Here is a 23,125-nt window from a genome sequence, read left to right on the forward strand (position 1 = left end):
GGTATACAGTAAATATTGATCCTCAACTGAGGAGAGAAGAACAAGTCCAGTAAAGCTTAGTTTTCACCATAGGTTTTGGTTTTTTTGAGGTCCATATCTATATCTATCTATATTTATTTATATATTTATATATGTGTGTGTGTATTTATTTGGAGTTAGGGAAAATTTAGTTGTATGCCCTCCCCAAATGTAGCAAACTGAAAATAGATGAGTTTTACCTCTTAGGAAGCCATCAATTTGGTTTTCCTTCCCTCTACCCTTAAAATAAAAGAGCAAGGTGCTTTGTCCTGAATTTCATATTTGACAAATCCTTGGCTTTCTTTAAACTTATCTGTTTAGTTGTGCCTTAGTTGAGAAGGTCTGATGGCGTTGAAAGGTTGATTATCCTTTGTAGGGTAGTGTTTTACAAACAAGTGTTGATCTACTTGTGGACCCCCATCAGTTTAGTGGCTTGTGACTATCATTTTAGAAAGTGGAGAATAGATAGTATCAGGCTATCCTAAACATAATGAGGATAACTATTGTTTTAGGGAGGGAACTTCTGTTTTAGGTAAATATAGATATGTATATCTATATATGTACACACACATACATATATATACACACACACATGTGCACATAAGTAGGTATGAACTGGAATATAATAGAGATGCATTTCTTATTGTGGCTTGTACCAAAAAAGTATGAAAGTCATTACTTTAGATATAGACGATTATAGCTTTATTCATTTAAAAATAGACTTCCTTCAGGCAATGTTCTGCTTCTATTCCTAATACTCAGAGCTTTTTTATAGATCTCTGTTAACATAGGAAAGGGGGGATATTGACAGTTGGCAGTGGTGTCCCATGCTGGTCTTGGTATTTCTCCAGGAACTGGATGGGGATTGTGGGACTTCACTGCTTGGCCTGTGTTTGGCTGTGATGGGTGAGGATGTGCCATATCCAAGGGTGTGGTCTAAGAATCCCTACCTGCTCTCTACCAGGACGTCTGATCCTTTTTTTAAAAGCTCTGTTGGTCTCTTCCTTTCCAGGTGGTCATTGGTGACAAGGTTGTACTGAACCCCGTCAATGCTGGCCAGCCCCTACATGCCAGCAGCCATCAGTTGGTGGATAACCCAGGCTGCAACGAGGTAAGGGAAGCTACGTGCTGGCTTGTGGGCAAGGAGAGGCCTCAGGAGCAGGGCTTCTTGAGCAGTGCCTGATGAAAGTGACCTTATTAGTGACTTGGGGCAGCATACCTATTCTGGAGGGGAGTAACCAAGGCCCAGAATCAGGGTTGGGGGAGGGCTGATAGCCCCCCCAGGACTCAGTTTACTAAGCCTCCTATAACTGGGAGATTGTTGCCTAATTTGTTAAGCCAGAGAGGGCCTCTTCCTCACGTTTTTCTGGCTAGAAGGGCACCTTTTTCTGTTTGTTTGCCTTGGGTGAATGTCTTTGGCTGCTTACTCCGACGGGTGTGCTACAGGCCATCGGTGGCCCGGCAACGGGGATTTGTTGACTTTGGCAAAACATCTCCTTGGCCTCAAATTTGGCAATTCCAGGACCAAAGGACAGTAACTTGATTGTGACATAAATATTTGTCTGTGGGTCAAGATCACAAGCTCTGGAGCCAGATAGATGTGGAAGGAAATCCCGAATCTTCCATCCCCTAGATCTGCGTTTCCAGGCTAGTTACCGTATGTGTCTCTAATCTCCCTGTGCACTAGTTTTCCTGTCTGAAATAGGTGTGATGGTCCTTACCACTTTTCAGCATGTTGCTGAGGACTGAACATAGTCGTGAATATTAGAGCTTCGCCCAGTGCCTGGCATGTGTTCAAGGTACCAGCAGTGGCTGCTGTTGCCAGTGAAAATTATTCACATTTTAGAATGTGTTCACTGCAGTTTTGTACCTGTATGTTTCTCGGTCCTTGTTTCTACTGAGCTTTTATTTTTTGGCTGCAGAGCAGGAGAGTTGTAGAAGAAAGCCTGGAAAGAAGGTACCCTTAGTCATTTTGAGCATACCTGGTGCTGGGCACAAAGGTGCCCTTTATTACCCAACACGTCTGCCAGGCCAGTTAAGTTTGCAGTTCCTGTGATCTCAATGGTATGAATTGGTAGGATTTTGGAGCGAAAGCACAGCCCTGCCTCTTAGGCAGTAATGAGGAGTTTTTTGGGCTGGAAAACAGTCGTGGGGAGGGACGTGTGAAAAAATAACTGTATTTGTTTTTCAGGTCAATTCTGTCAACTGCAATACAAGCTGGAAAATAGTCCTTTTCATGAAATGGAGTGACAACAAAGATGACATCCTGAAGGGGGTGAGTTTGGTACTTCCCAGCCTGGCTGCACTTGGCTCTACGTGGGGCAGTAGCTAAGTTCTCTGGTAAGATTCATGGTCCTTAAACCCTCCATGTGCTGACTTTTTAGGGTGACGTGGTAAGGCTGTTCCATGCAGAGCAGGAGAAGTTCCTTACCTGCGATGAGCACAGGAAGAAACAGCATGTCTTCCTGAGAACCACCGGCCGGCAGTCGGCCACATCTGCCACGAGTTCAAAAGCCCTGTGGGAAGTGGAGGTAAGGGGTGGGGCTGGAGAGGGAGAGAGAACATTCGGGGGTCTGTGAAATGCTTAAGCTCACCTCTTTCCGAAAATGGGTTGGGATGACAGATGAACGAGCCATTGCGCTGTATCCGAAGGATGCCGGGTGTACTTGTGGGGGAAAATGATGTTGACTGGGGAAGCAAACTCTCAAGTGAAGCTGGAAGTTTCTTACTCTCACCATCAAATCATCTTTTCCTTCTGTGTCTTCCTTTCCCGTGCTCATATGTCTGTCCCAACACTATGTAATTGAGTGTCTGTTCTGCAGGGTACTTCAGTGACTCATGTCAGGGGTGAGATAGAGAGACATCCAGATCACTGGATGGCGAAGTAGCCAGAGACCCTTTCCTCATGCTCTGGGGATGGAGATGAGGGAGGGAGAAGTTCAGGTTGGGTGAAGGACTGGGCTGGTACGGACAAGATGGTGTGTATCTCTGATGGCGTAGAGCGCTGGTCACTTCATGTCAGATGGTGGCATGTAGTTGGGACTATGAGGCAGCCTTGAGGTAAGGCTCAGCATCCCAGTTCAGTGGGGAGAAGAGGATGGGCACAGAAGGGAACCAGAAACTGAGCTTGGAGACTGGAGCCTGAAGGGCATCTATCCAAGCTGTGAGGAGTTCGGATTTAAGTCCTAGGCAGGAGGGGCGTTTGGAGAGGAGCAGGGGAGTAAGGTATTCAGTGCGCTACATACGGAGATAAAGGATTCTGCTACTTGAGGAGATAAATGATTCTGCATGGCATTTATTGAGTGGAGGTGGAAAGAGACTAGAATGGTGGGACCCCCAGACAATGGCATGAGTGCTTGGTGACAGAGGTGATGAGAGCCTGAGCTGCAGGACTTAGCCTCTCCCCGAAGCCCTTCTCTCTGTAACTGCAGCTGTTAGGGTACATGCATTTCTCTGTCTTGGCCTGCTTCCTCTCTTCTTCCTCCCTTGCTCTATGGTTTCATGTTTTTATTGAGGTATAGCAGACACAAAGTGCCCAGGTCAAAAGTATACAAGTTGATGAGTTTTTACATACACACACAGTCACACGACCAGCACCCAATCAGGAAGTAGAAGATTAGAAGCAACTAGAAGGCTCCCTTGAACTTCTTTCCAGCACTATCTTTCTTTCCTCCTAGAGAAGTCGCCAGTGATTTGTCTTCCATCTTCCATCTCCACGGTTAGGTGTTCTCTATTCTTGAACTTGGTATAAATGGAGTCAGAGATTGTATAATCTTTATTGGGTCTTTTTTTCTACTTGGCATGATTATTTTGAGGTTCATTCATGTTGTTGCACATGTCAGTAGTTCATTCCTTTCTGTTGGTGAGGAGTGTTTCACCATGAGGTTCACCGCAATTTGTCTCTTCACCTGTGGATGGATCTTTGAGTTGATCCCAACATTTGGTAGATCTGTTAGAACTACAGCTTTGCAGGGCATTACAAATGTGCGCAAGTCTCTTCATGGTTGTGAACTTTCATTGCTCTTAGCTGACTATGTAGAAATGGAACAGCTGGATCATATGGTGGGTGTGTGTTTAAAAAAAAAAACAAAACTACTGAACTATTTCCCAAAGTGTTCATATTATCTAATGTTCCTCCCAGCTGGGTATGGGAGTTCTAGTTCTTCCGCATCATCACCAACACTTAGTATGGTTTGTCCTTTCCATGCTAGCCATTTTAGTAGGTGCATCATGGGATTTCTTGGTGCTTTTATTAATCTGCATTTCCCTGATGGTTAATGATAGTGAGCATTTTTCATGTCTTTATCTGCCATCAGTGTATCATCTTCAGGGAAGTGTCTTTTGCAATATTTTGCCCATTTAAAAAATTGTCTCACATTTCTTTTAACATAAATGTTGCAGTACTTAGGTTTATCTTGACTGTTGTATAGAATAATTCCTACAGTTTTCGTAATGAAAGGACTCTGCATAAAGTTTTCAATTTCTGCCTTCTTCTTGCTCTTTTTCTCTTTCTCTCCACACCCAGAGCACTTGTTGGGAATTTTTTAGTCAGTGCCTACATAGAGACCCTGTCAATCCTGTTAGATTAGAAACCCCTTGTGAGCTAGACCTTTGTCATTGTTCACTGATGTCACTGCTGTAATCAGCAGAGCCAAAACAGTCTTTCAGAACTACTTTTCATGTGATTTGGATACTACTGCCCAAAACCAAAAGACCCCAAATCAAAAAACTTCTTCTCAAGTGAATTTAAAGTAGTCAGTAGAAACTAAGGGAAAACTGAAAATACAGGAAAAAAGGAAGAAGTAACCCATCATTTCATTAACTTAATGTACCCATTTCATTGGAGCTGTTTGTTCTGTGAGCAGTTGACAGCACTTTGTCAAGGGATGACAGACATTTTGGCATCTGGCTCTAGCATGTTGTCGTAACTCTCCCACCCAAAACAAGTCCGAACCCTGCAGAAGTCACGGAGGCTGACTTGAGTAAACTTACAAGCAGGTACCACCATGTCTTACTCATTTCTTAATCGGTAGAAATGAGTTAAAGATCACAAGTTTGTATGGAGGGTGTTTAAGGTCTGGACTTCTAAAACTTCAGATACTTAACTCAGAAATCCATTTCAGAGCATCTTCTCTCTCTCTCTCTCTTTTTTCTTCTGAGAAGAAACAGCTGTCTAATTCTTATTCCCCCCAAAATTGTTTCCTGCCGGTTTTTCCCTGCATATCCTAGGAAAACATTGAGGATCTCCCCCCCTTTTTGTCTTCCCCTTTTTAATATTTTTCTTGCAGATTCTGGAATCGTTAGTGCTCCTTTAAAAAAAAAAAAAGGAAGCCAATACCATGTATAGCATTTCTTGTACCTGTTACTGGGGCGCCTGGGTGGCTCAGTGGTTTAAGGCACTGCCTTCGGCTCAGGTCATGATCTCAGGGTCCTGGGATCGAGTCCCGCATTGGGCTCTCTGCTCGGCAGTGAGCCTGCTTCCCTCTCACTCTCTCTGCCTGCCTCTCTGCCTACTTGTGATCTCTCTCTGTCAAATAAATAAAAAAATCTTGTACCTGTTACTGACCAATTCTCTTGCTCTCATTTGAAAATGAGGAAACATATTTCACCTCCATTTAAAAAATCTGTTGTTTTTTTTTTTTAATAATAGCTTCACTGAGCCACAACTCCTACATTTAAAGTGTACAATTTAATGGTTTGACTTAGGTCTGTAGAGTTTGGCCACCATCACCACAGTGAAGTTTAGAACATTTTCATTACTCCAAGAGGAGCCCTGTATCCCTAGTGATCACGCCTTTTTTTCTCCTCAAACCACTCCCCTCCTGGCAATCACTTTCTTATCTCTATATCTCTATAGAATTATCTATGCTGGACATTTCCTATAAGTGGTATACTACACTGTGTGACCCTTTGAATCGGACTTGTTTCAGAGTGTTTTCAAAGTTCAGCCATTTTGCCGCGTGTATCAATACTTCATTCCTTTTTATTGCCAAATAATATTCCATTGTATGGATACACCATACTTTCTTACTCGATGGCATTTGAATTGTTTCTGCTTCTGGGCTCTTCTGAATAATGCTTCTGTGAACATTCACCTACCAAGTTTTTGTGAGGATACAGGTTTTTCAGTTCTCTTAGGGGTGGAATTGTGCGTCCCGTGGTAACGCTGTTTAACTTTAGAGGAACTGCCAGGTTGCACTAGTTGATACTCCCACTGTGGTATATTAAGGTTCTAATTTCTCCACATTGGCCTGTGTTTATGCGGGCTATTTTTGTTGGATGCAGAATTCTAGGTAGACAGTTTTTTTCTTTCTGTACTTAAAAGTTGCGCATCCCTTGTCATCTTGTGTGCATTGTTTCTGATGTGAATTCAGTGGTTTCTTACCTTTGTTCTCTGTATATAGTGTTTTCTTTTGTTTCCTGGCTGCTTTTTTAAGAAAATTTTTTATTTTATGACGTTATGTTGGTCACCAGACAGTACGTCATTCGTTTTTGATGTATGTATGACGCGCAGTGCTCCATGCAATCCGTGCCCTCCTCTAATACCGACCACCAGGCTCACCCATTTCCCAACGCCCCTCCCTTCTAAAACCCTCAGTTTGTCTCCTGGAGTTCACAGTCTCTCATGGTTCTTCCCCCCTCTGATTTCTCTTGCGTCATTTTTCCCTTCCTTCTCCTAATGTCCTCCATGCTATTCCTGGCTACCTTTAAGATTTTTCTTTTTATTTCTGATTTACATTAATCTAATTATGATTTGCCTTGGGGGTGTGTGTGTGTGTGTGTGTTTTCTTGCTTTGAGTTCATTGAGTTTCTTGAATCTGTATGTATGCATCAAAATGGTAAAATTTGGGTTCATTCTGTCTCAGATATGTTTCCTGCCCCCACCACCCCACACAGAAATGCTGGATCATTTGATGTTGTCTGACAGGTTGCTGAGTTTATGGGTCACATTTTCCTGCTTCTCATCTGTCCAGTGCTTCAGGATTAGCTGAACGTTGTGGTGCTACTTTGTGGAGTGTCTGTATTCTGTTACCTCCCTTTAAAGAATTTTGAGTTCTGTTTTGTCACACAGTAATGTTACTTGTGAATCAGATTGATGCTTTGGAGGCTTATTTTAAAGCTTTGCTATGTCAAATGTGCTACAGTCTTTTCTCTTTTTAGGGCTGCCTTGGCCCCATCACTAAGGCGTAATTCTTCAGACATTTTATTGAATGCCCAAGGTGTTCCATGGAATCTGTCAGAACATGTCCCAGCCCCAAATGAGCAATGAGAACGTTGGACTCACAGCTTTCCTATCATTCTTCATTGGGCCTTGTGTGGTCTCCCCTTACACATACGCAACTTGGTATTCAACCAAAAGCTCAAGGAGGCTCCTGTGTAGTTGTCTGGAGCTTTTTCCTGGGTAGCTCTGTATTCTGGCCCCATAAGTTGCTGCCGCTTTAGTCTCCCTAAATTCTGATGTATCTCCTCAACGCAGACCGGTGTCTTCTGCTTGGATTCTTCTTCCCAGTGCTGCCGTCCAGAGAAGACCTTAAGGCAGAAAGCTGGATCATGAAGTTCACTTTGTGTGTTTCCCTTTTCTCAGAGATCACAGTTGTGTATTGCCTGTTGTCTAACATCGGAACACAGTTGTCTCCTGTATTTTATCTAGTTTTCTAGTTGTCGGTGGCAAGTCCATGTATTTTGTGCAGTGTTTAATTGTTCATGGCACCAGCCACCGGTGCCGGTTATTCCAGGCCAGAAGTTGAACTTACGTGTGTTTTTATGGTAAACTGGCCCAGGCTCTGTGAGTTTCAAGTTCAGAGCACTGGCTTATCTGTGTGTTTCAGCACGTGAGTACAAGTACAGAATTCTTTTGGTTTCCTCTGAAATTTAGTTTTATTTGTCATGCCTTTTATGGATGCATTGTACTATCTTAACTTCTACTTTATTATGATTAAAGCAAATAATCTGAAAGCCATTCAACTTTTTGCTGGAACCGTTTCATATGAACTGGGAGACTATTTCTTCTTTGGAGAAAAATAACACTTCCGTATGTTTGTGCTCTGACATTACATGTGATACTTGCAGTGGCTTTGTTGGAAGACGCTCATTTTTTTCAGCTAGTAAATATCACTCCTGAACTATGACTTAGGAGTGAAGTCTCCGTGCTGTCTTATTATGGGTCGACATTTTTTCCACTCCTGGTGATCATTCCTCCTCTTGTAGGTAGTTCAACATGACCCGTGTCGGGGCGGAGCAGGATATTGGAACAGCCTCTTCCGTTTCAAGCATCTTGCTACAGGGCATTACTTAGCAGCAGAGGTAAGTAACAGCCTCTGTTTCTTTCTCTTTCAAGGCTGACACGTTCCCTTTTTTTTCGTTTACCTGTGGCCATTTGGTAGTTATATGCTCAGTCACCTTGCCTTTCCTTTGGCTTTTCTGTTTGCGCCTGCCTCATTTCCCTGCTTATAGATGAGAAAAGGTAAAGATGATTAACACATTTTAGTACTTCACAGGGATTTGATCAAGATGTGGGGAGAAAATAATACTGACATGGCAATGTAATGGACAGCACGATGACTGTAGTTAATTGTATGGTATATTTGAAATTTGCTAAGAGAGTAGATTTAAAAAAAAAAAAAAAGGAAAGAATGCTTCTCTGGGATTTAGGATTATAAAATTTTTGCTCTTGCGATTTGGTCTCCCCATGTCTTATCTACCTGCTCTGCTCCTAACGTGAATGTCTAAGAGTCAGCTGTAGTGAAACATGGTTGTAAAGCTGGAGGCATTAAGACACATAAAGGGTTAGACAACTTTACCAAGTGTTCTGGTTCTCAGAGCACTACTGGAATAGACAGGGTCTTATCTCTACTTGCAGGAATGCCAAAAATCAAAGACATTAACTTTTCCTTAAATGTCTGTAAAGGGTTTTTGAGGAAAGGCAAGACTCAGTACTGAAGAACAGGAGGAATTGACGTTTTAATTTTTGTGCTCAATTAAGGAGCCATCATACTGTGTGGCAGTTACTGAGTTTTACTCTGATCTGCTGGAAGATGTACGATACATATTTATATCAGATTCTTGTTGTACATCAAAAGATACCTCCCGTAGTCCGGTTCCACTGTGGGACGGCTCAGAGATCTTCAGGGTGATTCAGTATTGCTTCTGCTGCTGACCCCAAAGAAGGCTGAATCGAAATGTACCGAGCCCCTCATCCTTGCGATGCCTGATCCTTGTAAGAAATGATGACTTCAAAATATTACGAACCCAAAGTCAAGACCAAGTTGAAATTTAAAATGAAGCCGTAAGGAGTTACAGATCCAGCTAGGCAGCTGTGGGAAATGTTGATTCCATGGTTTGCATTATTTGTTATGCTCTGAAGTGAGTGTAAGTCTTGCCAGAGGCTATAAATTTTTTATTTCTGACTAAAACTAAGCAGAATTATCAATGACTGGATACTCCTCTTTTATTTATCTCAGGGTTGTAACTGTTGCCTTGCTAGTAAATTCATTGTATTCTTCTGTCGACACTTGAGAGCCGTCTTTTGGTGACTGGTCGATCATTTCCTGTGTGTTGTACTCATGTGATATGTGTTGTGGCATGCTGGTCTCATGAACAGAGGGAAGGGCCAAGTTTTTAGCTGTTCAGAGATGTTCACAGGCCTTGAAGTCTCCTGCAAGTGGGGCCGAGTCCTGGAGAAATCAATGGATGCTTTAATTTCCTAATGATTCTTTTTCATCAGGTAGACCCTGACTTTGAGGAAGAATGCCTGGAGTTTCAGCCCTCAGTAAGTATGAGCAAGAGCCTTCTTGTCTCCATCTGGTAGGGTGAGGCCAAATGATCTGGAACCCCATTTAAGAACTGCCATTTGAATGATGGGGAAGGGGATGCCTTAAAAGAGGGTCTTGTTCTGTGCTTCCCTTGAGGACAGTCATATCTTCCTGTGTTCTGACTGGTCCAGGACTAGCAGTGATGATACTCCTTCTGTGTGCTTAGTCAAAGGGTTTCCACCTTTAAGCTGCAGAAGTTGATGCTCTCTTGGAATGCCCCTCGGTAAGAGACAGAGATGGCCCCTTAAGAATGAATATCCGATTGCTCAATCTATGACTCACCCAGATTTTTTCAGGGAATGAGTGTGTGAGATGGATAGTGTCATTTAGATGATGGCGGTAATACATGCGGCATGGTGCTCCTGACATCGGATTAGACACTCGATTGTCTGATCATCTGTCCTTGCTTTCTGCAGACTCAGGAGTAGACTTTATAATGTAGTTTGGAATTTAATGCCAACAGAATCCTTCTTTAGAAGCCATACAACCAATTAATGCTGATTTGGGGGTGCTTGGGGGTTGAATTGTCCACAAATATGTGTTAAAGAGGGCAGTGGTAGTGTTATATGGAAATGATGGCTATCAATAAAGCTCTTCTCTTATACAGTGCTTCATTCTGGTCTAGGATTTAAAAAAAATGCAAATAGTTGCTACTCTGACATTGTGTGTTCATGTGATCATCTCTGGTGACTATGATAGGTGGTTTTGAGCTTACCTCTTTTTGACTTGGAGAGGGGCATAAAATTTTGGAAGAGTTCATAGGTTTTAAAGTGGATCCATGGATAAGGGGGTTTGGGATGAAGATAACAGAATGCAGTTGTCTTTGGAAGGTCCAGATTCTGTGGAAAGGATGAACCTTGCAGTTAAGTTTGGATAGAATGTTAGCTCTAGAAGGAATGAAGAGGAGTGCTCACTGAGGGATTCACGTCATGAGTTCCTGGACTTGCTGCAGGAGATCGTGTCTTTCCTAGTTCTTGAGGGAGCCGCTGTGGGTCCTGCTCCTTCCTTTTACCTTCCTTACCCTTACTGCCAGAGCTCATTTTGAAAGCTGCCTGCCTCATGGCCTGGCAGGTTGAGAGCACTGACATGGTCTGACTTCTTGCCAGCGTGTGCAGTAACGTCTTTGCCCAACATTGGCGTGTGGTGTTCATGTGGCTGGTCTGCAGAGGCTTGGACTGGCAGGGCTGCCATTTTTCATAGGGCACTTCTTGTCACTGCACCTTCTTTACTTTGAGAGACCTTGTGGGACTTGCCTCGAATGGCATTAGCACCGCCATTTGGGCTGAAACACAGAGTAATTATCCTGTCTGAGATGACTTAGAAGGAGAGCTGTGGCTTCTGCCCGTGCGAGCTGATACCCATTTGAACACTGACCTGTGTGAGGAAGGGGACTGCCCTCCTGGCCTGGTGATGGGCGCAGGGAGGTCGGGTATTTGTAGCACAGGAGGAAGAATGTAGGGCGGGAAGAGAGGAAGAATTGGGTTTAAATAGCAGCCCCTCCCCTTGCATGAGCTGTGGGACTGAATGAGCTACATTTTCCTCTCTGGCCCTCACTTCCCTCCTCTGTAAAAGTGGCGAAACTGTTTGTTATAAGGACCAAGTGAGCTGTGGTACTTAAGACGTGACCCAGTAAGTAGCTGGGTCAGCCAGTAGCATTTGTGTAGGTTGGACAAGATCAGTAGCATTTTTAGTGCCTTTACAACCATCCATGAGTTCGTCTGGACTGCGCAGCAGCTGTATGAAAGGAGTTAGGGGAGATTTGATGATGTTTGTTGGACCGATGAGGAACCAGAGCGTGGTCCTAACTCGTCAGACCTGTCTTGGTTCAGAATTCAGTCATCTTTCTATTTTCTCCTGCTTCTCCATGCCCTGGTGGTGGAATGTGCCAGCAGGCATGGGTGCAAATCTAGACTGCATTGCTCTGGCTGCTTTGGATGTTGCTTGGGTGATGGTCTTCATATGGAGACCTGCCCCCATGAGCCTATTGGCCCATATGGAGACCCTGAGCCAAGCGGCCCAGCTCCTGCCTCTCTGGGGAAGGTGTTAGCATTGGGAGAGTCCTATACCCTTTACCTTCTTGTCGGCTGGGAAACTTGAGCAGAAAAGCTAGAGTTGGGAAAGCATGGGAGAGGAAACTTTGTTCTGCTCGTGGGTCACATAGGTCCCCAAGACTGGCATCCAGTGCCTGTAGGAATCTTTGCCTGGAATCTTACTTAGCTTGTTGAGCTTGTTCTTCTCAATTTAGCAGCACCCATGAGCTGTATTCTTGATGCCAGAGGGAGAGAAAGGACAATCCCAGGCTGGCTCTCATCTTGCAGTCTGTTGTACATGCGCCTTTCCTCCCACTAGGTGGCAAACGCCGACTGCACACAAAGAACGTGAAGACGCTGTCGTGCAATTACAGGTCCAGACACAGGCACTCCGTGCAATTTTAATTTTTCTTCATCGTTCCGGCAGGTCTGAAATTGAACTGCCAGCCTGTAGCTGAGCTGTGTGTGGCAAGCCAGAATCAGGTCAGGGCTTATTTTAAAGTGGCATGTGGAAGACTTTGCAGGTCAGAGTGGTTAGAAGAGGACAGAGCTTTTCCTTGAACTGGGGTAGTTGGTGCTCTCCAGTAGATTCATCCTCGAGGGTAGAAACAACAATGAGTTGTGGCTTTGTTTGGATGGTGCTATAAGGTATTAGGGGAAAGAGCATAGGGAGGAAGACACAGAGCTTCTGGGTATTAAAGGAAGCATTTGTATTTTCTTTCTTTCTCCCTCCCTCCCTCTCTCTCCTTCCATCCCTCTCCCCTCATTCTCCCTCCATTCCCTTCTTCCTTTTCTCAAACAAAAGTTGGGGCTGCCCGATGAGCTAGAGCAAACTATTGCCTGCAATCTTAGATGTCAGGCCCTGGAATTAAATTCTCTCATCCTCTCTCCTTTGCGTGTTAAACTTGACTTCCTTTTATCCATTCCCCAGTTGGAAAAGAGTCAGTGCCTTAGTCCAAGCCAAGCAAGTTAGTGACAAAGAAAATGTGATTTTCCAGTGGATACAAGTGGATGTTATCTTCTTGCAAGGACGTTGAAAATTAAAAATAATCCCACGTAGAGTCTCAGTGCTGGGAGACACCTAGCAAAGCCTATGCGAGGACGTGACGGTCTAAGCATGCTGCTTAAATCCACTCAGGCAGATGGGCTCTGGAGCCTACAGTGTGTTTTTATATTTCTCAGGAAAGCTTTCGTCATTGCTCATTAGTCTTAACTGTCAGAGATTTTCTTCAGCCTCCACCAAATCCCTTACATAGCAAGAGAGGCCCCTTTTTCCCTGAATTGTCGTCGGCAGCACTCCTTGATTAATTATGAACTTTTTTTCAGGGCTAGTCTGACTTCTCAAATATTTTTCTTGGCCACACTGGGATCTCTGCTTACGAACACTTGGATGCAGGCTTATTTTATTTTACTTTTTCTCCTGGGAAGTAGATGTATCGTATTATTGCTAGACCATTTAACTGTAGCTTAACACAGTGACCCATAACCAAAGCCACAGGATGAGTTTTTCTCAAAGTGCTTCTTCTCTCTTCCAACTACTGCAGATGGATGTGCCCTGTGGACTTCTTCATCACCTCTATAGCACTCTTTCTGTGGACATCTGTTACTGTAACCCTGCATTGTTTAAACATTTTTTTGCAACACAAGGAGGTAGAGTGTAAACATTCTTGGCGTGGGTGGCCGACTGTCCTCTTTCATGACTGCTCTGAAACTGTGGTTCTTTTCCTGCCAACTGCTGATGTTTCTTCCCTGTTCCTGTGGACTGTGCAGTGATTGTAGGGAGGGAAGATCTGGTGTGCAGAATCCATGACTTGATGACTTTTCCTCCTCAGGTGGACCCTGATCAGGATGCCTCTCGAAGCAGGTTGCGAAACGCCCAAGAAAAGATGGTGTACTCCCTGGTTTCTGTGCCTGAAGGCAACGATATCTCCTCTATTTTTGAGCTAGATCCCACCACTCTCCGTGGAGGTGATAGCCTTGTTCCAAGGTATGATTCTAAAATGGCTTATCCTGAGTGAGTCAGAGCTGGTATATGTGACCTGGCTGGGCTTCTTGGAATCCAAGTCATCATTGCCTTTCTTGAAGCTTTTGTAAAGGATTTGTTCTGGTTGCCCATTGGAATGGTGGCTGGTTTGTTTATGGCTCATTAGTTTTAAGTTCTCAAGAACTTAATTTATTTTTATTTCTTTAGTTTATTTAGGTGAACAAGTCAAATCATAAGCCTAAGTAGCTCCATATTTCTGATTTCCTCTACTCGTGTCCTCATTTCCCAACTTGAGAGATCCCCTAAGTCAACTGAATAAGCAATTGTAAAGAAATTCTGGGAAATGGAATATTTGTAGTTCATTGAGTATGTAGTGGAATATGAGAAGTCAGACAAGTATTCTTTGGTTATTTTGTTAAATTTGACTCTTGGTTTGGTTGCACAAGAATGCATTTTGGTGGAGGGAATAACTGGACTCAAGTGGGATGAAAACTCGTGCTTAACACCCAAATCAGCAGCAATATTATTAATGACGGCTTACATTTATTAAGTGCTGACTATATGCCACGTGCTTTTATTTCTGTTACATGGTTTGATCTTCACAAACCCGCTCCTCCTCACCCCCAGCTGTGATCTAGGTGTTACTACTTGCCCTTCTTCTAGGTAGACGCTGAAGCTCAGAGAGTTTAAGCAACTCATCACACATCAGCCAGTCCCTTTGCAGAGCCCCAAATCTTAAACACCGAAGACAGATAGGGCTGTTGGGGGGCAGTTTTGACTCTTCAGCATAGCACTGGTTAGCGGCAATCTCCTTGGCATCTGTAGGCTTTACACATGGCTCCTCTTACTATCACTTTGTGTTTCGTTATTCGTGTACGTCATTGCCGTGTCACTTTTCAACCTGTTGGTGAAACGGTAAGTGCCATGTGGGTGCTCTCAGCAGTAGCAGAGAAGCTTCTCTTGTGCTGTTGGAGTGACAAACTGAGGACGGTGTCCGCATAGAAGAGATTTACAGTACAAGGAGGCCTTGCATGGCCATCCAGTTAAAGGGTTGCTTCGTTCTTAAACTCTGCTGGGTTGTTAATTCCTCGAGAACTGGGGGAAAGCTAGGGATGTTCCTCTAGAAAATCTCAAGTATGTGCACAGCTTTGCATTCTCCAGGGTCGGAACTCCTGATTTAGATTGCCTTTTCTTTTTTAAATAACAGATTTGTTGAGATCTAAGTCATATTCTATACAGTTCACCTAACATGCTCAATTCAGTGGTTTTTAGGGGATGAGCAGAATTGGGCAGCTGTCATCACAGTTTTAGAACACTTTTCCCAAAAAAGAACACCATATCCTTTCTCCATCACTCTCATTTCCCCATGTTCCACGTCCAGCCTTAGACTCAGCTGCATCCTGTCTTTAGTGATCCGCCTGTTAGGGACATTTCATGTAAATGTAACCTGTGATCTTTAGTGACTGGCTTATTTTACTTTCCTCCATATTATAGCATGTATTAGTACTTCATTTTATCTTATTGCTGAATAACATTCCATTATGCAGTTTTATCCCATTGTATTTATCCACTTATTTTTTCATATTTTTCTAAAAGAAGGGTTAATGTCCTTTCTTAAAAAAAAAAAATTGTTATTGGGGCACCTGGGTGGCTCAGTGGGTTAAAGCCTCTGCCTTCTGCTCAGGTCATGATCCCAGGGTCCTGGGATTGAGCCCCACATCGGGCTCTCTGCTCAGCAGGGAGCCTGCTTCCTCCTCTCTCTCTCTTTCTGCCTGACTTCTGCCTACTTGTGATCTCTATCTGTCAACATTTTTTTTTAAAGATTTTATTTATTTATCTATTTGTTTAAAGTAATCTCTGTGCCCAACATGGGGCTCAAGCTCATGACTCCGGGATCAAGAATTGCTTGCCCTACTGACTGAGCCAGCCAGGCACCCCATATTTATCCACTTATTACCTGATGGTCATTTGGGTTGTCTCACCTTTTTGGCTAATATGCTGCTGTGAACATTTGTGTATGCATTACTGGGGAGGGGACATAGGTTTCCTTCTCTTGGGTATGTATCTAGAAGTGGAAGAAGGGTACGTCATATGATAACTATCTAACCTTCTGAGCAACTGCTATACTGTTTCTCCACCCGGATGTACAATTTTACATTCCCACCACCTGTGTGTGTAGGTTCCAGTTTCTCTCTGTTCTCTCTCTCCAGTACTTGTTACTGTCTTTTTATGTGAGCCGTCCTGGTAAGTGTGAAGTGGCACCTCATTGTGGTTTTGATGTGCATTTCTTTGAGGCCTAATAAGGTCCATTATCTTTTCATGAACTTGTTGGCCACTCATGTATCATCTTAGAAGAATTTTTTTCCATTTAAAAAATGGCGTTGTCTTTTTATTATGGAGTTTTAAGTGTTCTTTATTCTAGATATAAACCTCTTACTAGGTATATGATTTGCAAGAATTTTCTCCCATTCTCTAGGTTTTTTTCTCTTTCTAGATGGTATCTTTTTTGAATTAGAAAGGTTTTGAATTTTGTTGAAATCCAATTTATCTGTTTTTTCTTTGATTGCTTAAGTTTCTGGTTTCCTAAGAAACCATTGCCCATTTCAAGGTCAAAAACAATTAAACCAATGTTTTCTTCTAAGAGTTTTATAGTTTTTGCTCTCTACTCTTAAGGTCTTTGACCCATTGAGATCCCTTTAAAATATGGTTTGTAGTATGTTACATTGACTTTTATGTTTTTTAAGATTTTATTTATTTTGAGAGAGAGAGTGAGTACAGGGGGAGGGGCAGAGGCAGAAGGAGACAGAGAATCCCAAGTAGACTCCACGCTGAGCACGGAACCCCATACTGGGCTCAATTTCATGACCCTGAACTGGAATCAAAAGTCAGATGCTCAATAGACTGAGCCACCCAGGCACCCCAGTAGATAGCTTTTTAAAAGATTTCTTTCTCATTGACTTGTTAACTAGGTAAGTACAGGTCTGTAGAACCCAATTGCATTTTAGTTTAAGTTTCCATATGTTGTGTCCTCTGTTCTGGTAGTGATTTGATGAATTTGGTTAGGTTCCCAGGAGATGAAGGAATGACACTTGTATTACATGCTAAACGTTTTAGTTTGCAAGGGATAGCAAAGAACAGGACCCTGTGATTTGAAATATCACATCATTTTATTAGAAGGTGTCTCGTGACATTCCCTTGGCATGAGGAGTAAGGTCCTAGCTAGTTGGCCATATTCCCTAATGGGTTGAAAATCCACATGATCCTGTAGGAAGAGGGAAGTTGAGTCTAAGCTTTTAGGTCAGATGGCCAAGCAGCTTTGGCTGATTAGAGACTGTGCTTCTATATCCACTTCAATTTATTTCTGTTTCTCTGTTGGAAAACTCTTGGTGGATAGTTGTCCATAGGTAGATGGATTCTAAACTCTTCAATGAGGGAAGTCTTGTATTCACCATGGAAAAGTGTCCAGTATGGTCTACCAGTGTTAGTTAGCAGTTATGATCTTGGACTTGGTCTTAGCTTTAAAGTTTTTATCCATTTTCGCCTTTGACCAACAACCCAAGAGCCAGAATTGAGTGGGCTCCTTATGCATTAGTCCTGTGGAGAGATAAAATGCCTTAGGGGTAGTATACTCATTTCCATGTATCTTAAAGCTGTGCTAAATATTGCTTATTTGAAGATCAGGAAGTCTAAAGTAGATAAATGAATGTCTCTGAAATGATGTTAGCAAAGGAATTTTTGGGATAGTCACTGTTTAAAAGAATCTTTCCAAGCCAAAATGAAAAGGATAATGGCAAATTCTGGATATATTAAACAAGATAATAAAATTACAATATATGTAAAATAGATGAATTAAATGAACTTTGGGAGAGCATCCAACTTTGCGGCTGTTTTGTAACTGTCCTGATCTCATGGCTTTTGAGTTAAGGATTGGGAATGAGACTTGGGATGAACGGATACAATGCCCTTTATGTCTTAAATATAATTTGGCCTAGAGCTTTATAGAATGTAATTATCCAATTAAAAGCTAAGCTCCAAGCTTTGGTTATACTTTGGCAGGCGAGAATTCTACCACTGAACCACCAATGCCCTACTTTTGGTTATACTTTGAAACTAAGAAAATGAGTCCAAGCCACTCAGAAGAAAAAGAACTGAAAATCTCTGTCAGATTTCTTGTTCATGTTGTTTCATGTATATTCGTTCTAGTTTATATAAAAATCGCTAGGGTTACCCTTACTTATAGTGTTCAGGGCAGTTCAAATGAGGGAAAGCAGAAGGCAGAGAGGATGTACTAAAGATAGTTGTCTGGTTTGATGCTGTCCCTGCCCTCCCCTCATCTCTTTTCCATGTCCATACCATTGCTCTAAATTCCTTTTAACGCAAGGATGTCTGTGGCCCCTTATCTGCCCAGGCCCAGCAATGTTCAAAGTTCCAACTCAGGGTTTCTGTAACAAAAAACTACCATGATTTTCTGAAGCCTCATTGATATTTTCTAAAAGTCCTTGAGTACTTACCTTGACTGTCTCCCAACTTACTGCTTTTTAATGTGCATTTCCCATTACTTGCTTTTGTTTGGTATTCATTGATCTTGTCTCACTAATGTGGTAGGTTCTTGATGTAAGAATTATGCCATTATTTCTACTACTTCCTTAAAGCAGATTGAAAAACACTGTAGAATTATCCATGCTCACTGTGAAAAGCAAAAACAAAAATGTGTTAATATCATAGAGAGCAAAGAAACAAATTAAAAATTACATAAATTGTAATTATTGAGGATAACCACTGTTAATATTTATGGTTTATTATGGTTACGGTTTGAGACAGGTCTCTGGGCACACAGGTAACATGTATATAATTTATCATAAATAGAATTATAAACTATTTTTAACATTTTTTACTGGGGATGTTCTGTACATATTTCAAGTATATATGGATTATAATCACTTTACATTGTTAGTATTCTATGCATGTACTACACAGTTAACTAGTCCCCTGTTGAGACATTGGATTGTTTGTAGTTTTTCACTCTTGTAAGTATTGTTTTGTTGAATGTCTCCATGCCCCACTTTGTACTTGTGCTGTCATTTTAAGTGAAAAAAAAATCTAAAAATGGCATTGCTTGGTGAAGAGGTAGATACATTTTACTTGTTTTATAAAGTGCCAGACTCCCTTCCAGAGTTTCACCTGTTTACACCCTCACCAGGACTGTGAGGAGAGGTTATTTCCCTAAGCTCTTGTATATACTGGCTTATCTCAGTCTCCAAGATCTCTGGACTGTGGTAGAGTAAAATGATACATAGTTTTAATTTATATGAATTGTATACTAAGGAGATTGAATGTATACTTTCAAGTTTATTGGCCATTTATACTGGGTTATTACATTACTGGCTTATGTCCTAGTCTCATTTTCATTTCCAGTATTCATGTTCTTATTCATTTTAAAGATCTCTTTATAAATGCAGATTAATAACCTTTTTATGTTATGTGGTATTCTTTCATTTTTCCAGGTTGTCCTTTTTCTTTCAGCTGTTCCTGATGTTTTTTCTTTTCTTTCTTTCTTTCTTTTTTTTTTTTTTTGCCTTACAGAAGATAAAAAATCTAAACTGTACTATAAGATGTATCCATCTTTGACTTTTAAAACTTACAAAACTTGTATGTTGCTATGTGCTTTAGAGGCTTTCCCTACCACAAGATTATTAAATATTAACTCATATTTTATCCTAGTAATTTTATTTTTTGTTTTTCATCCATATGAAAATTTCAAGTGTTGCTTTATCAACTCTCATGATATGCATTAATATATACTCAGGAAGGACTTGTTACTCTGTCTCCTACTCAGTTTGTTCTGAGATTCTCATTTAGAAGAATGATCTTATATTTAGAGATACAAATATCCCAATGTTAGAATCCTTAGGAGTGATTTCTTTTTTTTTTTTTTTAACTATCGTTTTAAAAATTATCAACATTATGGACTTTGGGGAGGGCATGTGCTATGGTGAGTGCTGTGAATTGTGTAAGACTGATGATTCACAAACCTGTACCCCTGAAGCAAGCAAAGGAATGATTTCTTATTATAAATATATCAGAATATATCTCAGTAGCCATTTGCTTCTCAGTCTATATTTTCTAGTGTATGTAACAAAAACCATTTGGTATCCCTTTTTATTTTGATAGAATATATTCTAGGCCAGTGGCTATAGAGAACCTAAAAATTCCTATGCCGCAAATCCTTGTTTATCCCCCCTTTAGAAACTCCTATGTCCGGCTCAGACACCTGTGCACTAACACCTGGGTTCACAGCACAAATATCCCCATCGACAAGGAAGAAGAGAAACCCGTGATGCTGAAAGTAAGTCCTGGAACTTGGCTGCCTCCTTTGGTCTTGTGTTCCCTAATGAAAGGGCTCCTTTGAGAACTGATGGAAGGGTAGGGACTGTGTTTTTTTGGTTTGGCCAGTTGTGGTCATGGACAAACTTGAATGCAGTGAAAGAATTCTCTCCAAGGGACCTGGCTAAAGCAAGCCCAGGATTTTTGAAATAACCAGAACTTTTTTTTTTTTTTTTTTTTTTTTTTAATTCCATGGCTTTTGCCCTAAAGGTTGAGCAATTGTCTGGATTTCATATCTGTCTGAAGGATCATTTTTGGCTGGGTGAATGTTTGCTTGTGCCTTGAGGCACATCAGTTACCTAGTCAGTTTTCCCCAATCTTTATTATTTCTTTATCTCTCTGTGTATTTAAATATACTTTTATTTTTTGAAAGTTCTCTCAGCCCCTTTAATTTCTGTCACTGAATCCCCCTCTCCTTCACTACCTTCTCCAGGGTCATAGAGCATAAATTCACAAACAGGGACTTTGTTTTTAAAAAATGAAATGATACTCTCATTTTTTAAAAAATATTTTATTTTTTGACAGACAGAGATCACAAATAGGCAGAGAGGCAGGCAGAGAGAGAGAGAGAGTGGGCGGGAAGCAGGCTCCCTGCTGAGCAGGGAGTCCAATGTGGGGCTCGATCCCAGGACCCCGAGATCATGACCTGAGCCGAGGGCAGAGGCTTAACCCATTGAGCCACACAGGTGCCCCTGGTACATTGTCTACCTTTATAATACTCAGAGTCAATAATTACCATTTTGCTCATTTGCTTTTTCCTTATGTGTTTATAAGCATATTTTTAAGTTACAACAGTCTTAATATGCTTCCTTTAACAAGTGAAGGTATAAATCGATACCAGAGCCCATTTTCTGCCTCACAGTTATCCACAGTAAGAATCTCCAGAAGTAACAACTGTTAATGATTTGGGGTACTTCCTTCCAGATGTTTGTTTATGTCTAGTTAATTTTAACTGCAAGATAGCTTCAGCCCTTTGGATAGCCCTTTGGATAGTACTTTGGATAGTAAGTACAGTGTTTGATTAATGTGTTCCTCTCTCAATTCAAGAGACAGTTCCATAAAAACATTCTGCTTTTCAGATCGGCACTTCTCCTGTGAAAGAGGATAAGGAAGCATTTGCCATAGTTCCAGTTTCCCCTGCTGAGGTTCGGGACCTGGATTTTGCCAATGATGCCAGCAAGGTGCTGGGCTCCATAGCTGGGAAGCTGGAGAAGGGCACCATCACCCAGAATGAAAGAAGGTAGGGCTTTAGCAAGAGCCAGACGCACTCACCCTCAGCCACTGTGGACTTTTTAAATCCCTAGCTTGCAGAAAGAGAAAAATGCGAACTCTGAACAACCTTGTGTGAGAGGAGCAAGACATAGCATTTATATGTGTCTTCAACTTGTGGTTTTCAAACACCACATTCATTTCTTTGAAAGTGTCTAAAGCTGAAAAGACCAGTCCATCTCCAATTTGGCTTCTGGAACTACCTAACTAAACGTCAGGGGCCAGTGTTTCTCTGAAATGAAATTTGATGGCTCCTATTTTATGAAGATGGTTATGCTTTTGTGGACGATAGTGTGCTCTGTGTATTTTACTCTTTCTGGTAATTGGTTGTCACTCGCAGGGAATTGGGAAGAACGGATCCACTTGGGTCTAACTACCTCATTAGGCCTGAGTCTCCCAAGGTGACGCTTCCAACCTATTGGATGTTGAACATTTCCCGTCTCTAATAGTTTCTTTCCCCCAAAGGTCTGTAACCAAGCTGCTGGAAGACTTGGTTTACTTTGTCACCGGTGGCACTAACTCTGGTCAAGATGTACTTGAAGTGGTCTTCTCCAAGCCTAACAGAGAACGGCAGAAGCTGATGAGAGAACAGAATATCCTCAAGCAGGTTTGTGAGATGCGAGGTGCTGGGATCTTTGTGAGACATTGATGAGATCCCTGCTCCTACACGGGGATGTGCGTGGTTCCCACCTGGAAGGCTTGATCAGCTGACTTTTGGAGAAAACAGACTTGATGCCTGTAGAGCAGTTTTGATTCAGAATGGTAGCGAGTGGAAAGCACAGAGTTTTCGTGAACTGCCGGTCCACCCATGTGCATGGCCGTACCCATCATTCACATGCGCCACTGCAGCGGTCCCTCTCTTACAGTTGGTGGACCTGCACTGACACATCCTAGTCCCCCCAGATCTGTAGTTTACATTAGGATTCACTCTTGGTGTTACACCCTCGCTCTTTGAATGTAGGCAAATATATAATGACATCCGTCAGTGTAGTATCCTGCAGAATATTTTCACTGTCTTAAAACATCCTCCTTCATCCCTCCCTCCCCTCAGTCCCTGGCAACCACTGATTTTTTTTTTTTTTTAAAGATTTATTTTTTTGACAGATAGAGATTACAAGTAGGCAGAGAGGCAGGCAGAGAGAGAGACAGGAGGAAGCAGGCTCCCAGCCAAGCAGAGAGCCCAATGCGGGGCTCGATCCCAGGACCCTGGGATCATGACCTGAGCCGAAGGCAGAGGCTTTAACCCGCTGAGCCACCCAGGTGCCCCAACCACTGATCTTTTTATTGCCTCCATAGTTTAGCCTTTTCTAGACTATCTCATAGTTGGAATCTTACAGAATGAGGCCTTTCCAGACTGTCTTCTTTCACTGAGTAATATGCATCTGAGGTTCCTCTGTGTCTTCTCATGGCTTCATAACTCAGTTCAGTTGAAAATGCCCTTGTTGAATCTCAACGTGTGAGAATTGATCTGTTAGGAACTCCAAGAAAAGTTCATCTGACTACTTTATTTTCATCAGAAATAATGAGTGCTATGTGGCCGTAAGGTTATTTCACATGTCTGGGAGAACTGGAGTATTTGATAAATAGGGAACTCTATAAAACACCACAAAAGCTTACCGTAAGAAGGA

At 42.0% G+C, this 23,125-nt stretch overlaps 1 protein-coding gene across 6 annotated transcripts in view; it reads left to right on the plus strand.

Moving 5' to 3' along the window:
• Positions 1–23,125, plus strand: part of ITPR1 (inositol 1,4,5-trisphosphate receptor type 1) — a 329,559-nt gene that overhangs the window by 134,546 nt on the left and 171,888 nt on the right. For 3 of the 6 annotated variants that reach the window (XM_045991794.1, XM_045991795.1, XM_045991797.1), the window contains exons 8-16: positions 1,031–1,129; positions 2,210–2,293; positions 2,403–2,549; positions 8,227–8,322; positions 9,743–9,787; positions 13,693–13,847; positions 20,091–20,190; positions 21,308–21,468; positions 21,963–22,104. In XM_045991794.1, coding sequence (XP_045847750.1) covers positions 1,031–1,129; positions 2,210–2,293; positions 2,403–2,549; positions 8,227–8,322; positions 9,743–9,787; positions 13,693–13,847; positions 20,091–20,190; positions 21,308–21,468; positions 21,963–22,104 — 1,029 coding nt within the window. The remainder of the gene's footprint in view (positions 1–1,030; positions 1,130–2,209; positions 2,294–2,402; positions 2,550–8,226; positions 8,323–9,742; positions 9,788–13,692; positions 13,848–20,090; positions 20,191–21,307; positions 21,469–21,962; positions 22,105–23,125) is intronic. The other 3 variants (XM_045991796.1, XM_045991798.1, XM_045991799.1) reach the window with 1 other exon arrangement.

This window comes from Meles meles, chromosome 20, assembly GCF_922984935.1.
Source record: "Meles meles chromosome 20, mMelMel3.1 paternal haplotype, whole genome shotgun sequence".
NCBI classification, from domain to species: domain Eukaryota; kingdom Metazoa; phylum Chordata; class Mammalia; order Carnivora; family Mustelidae; genus Meles; species Meles meles.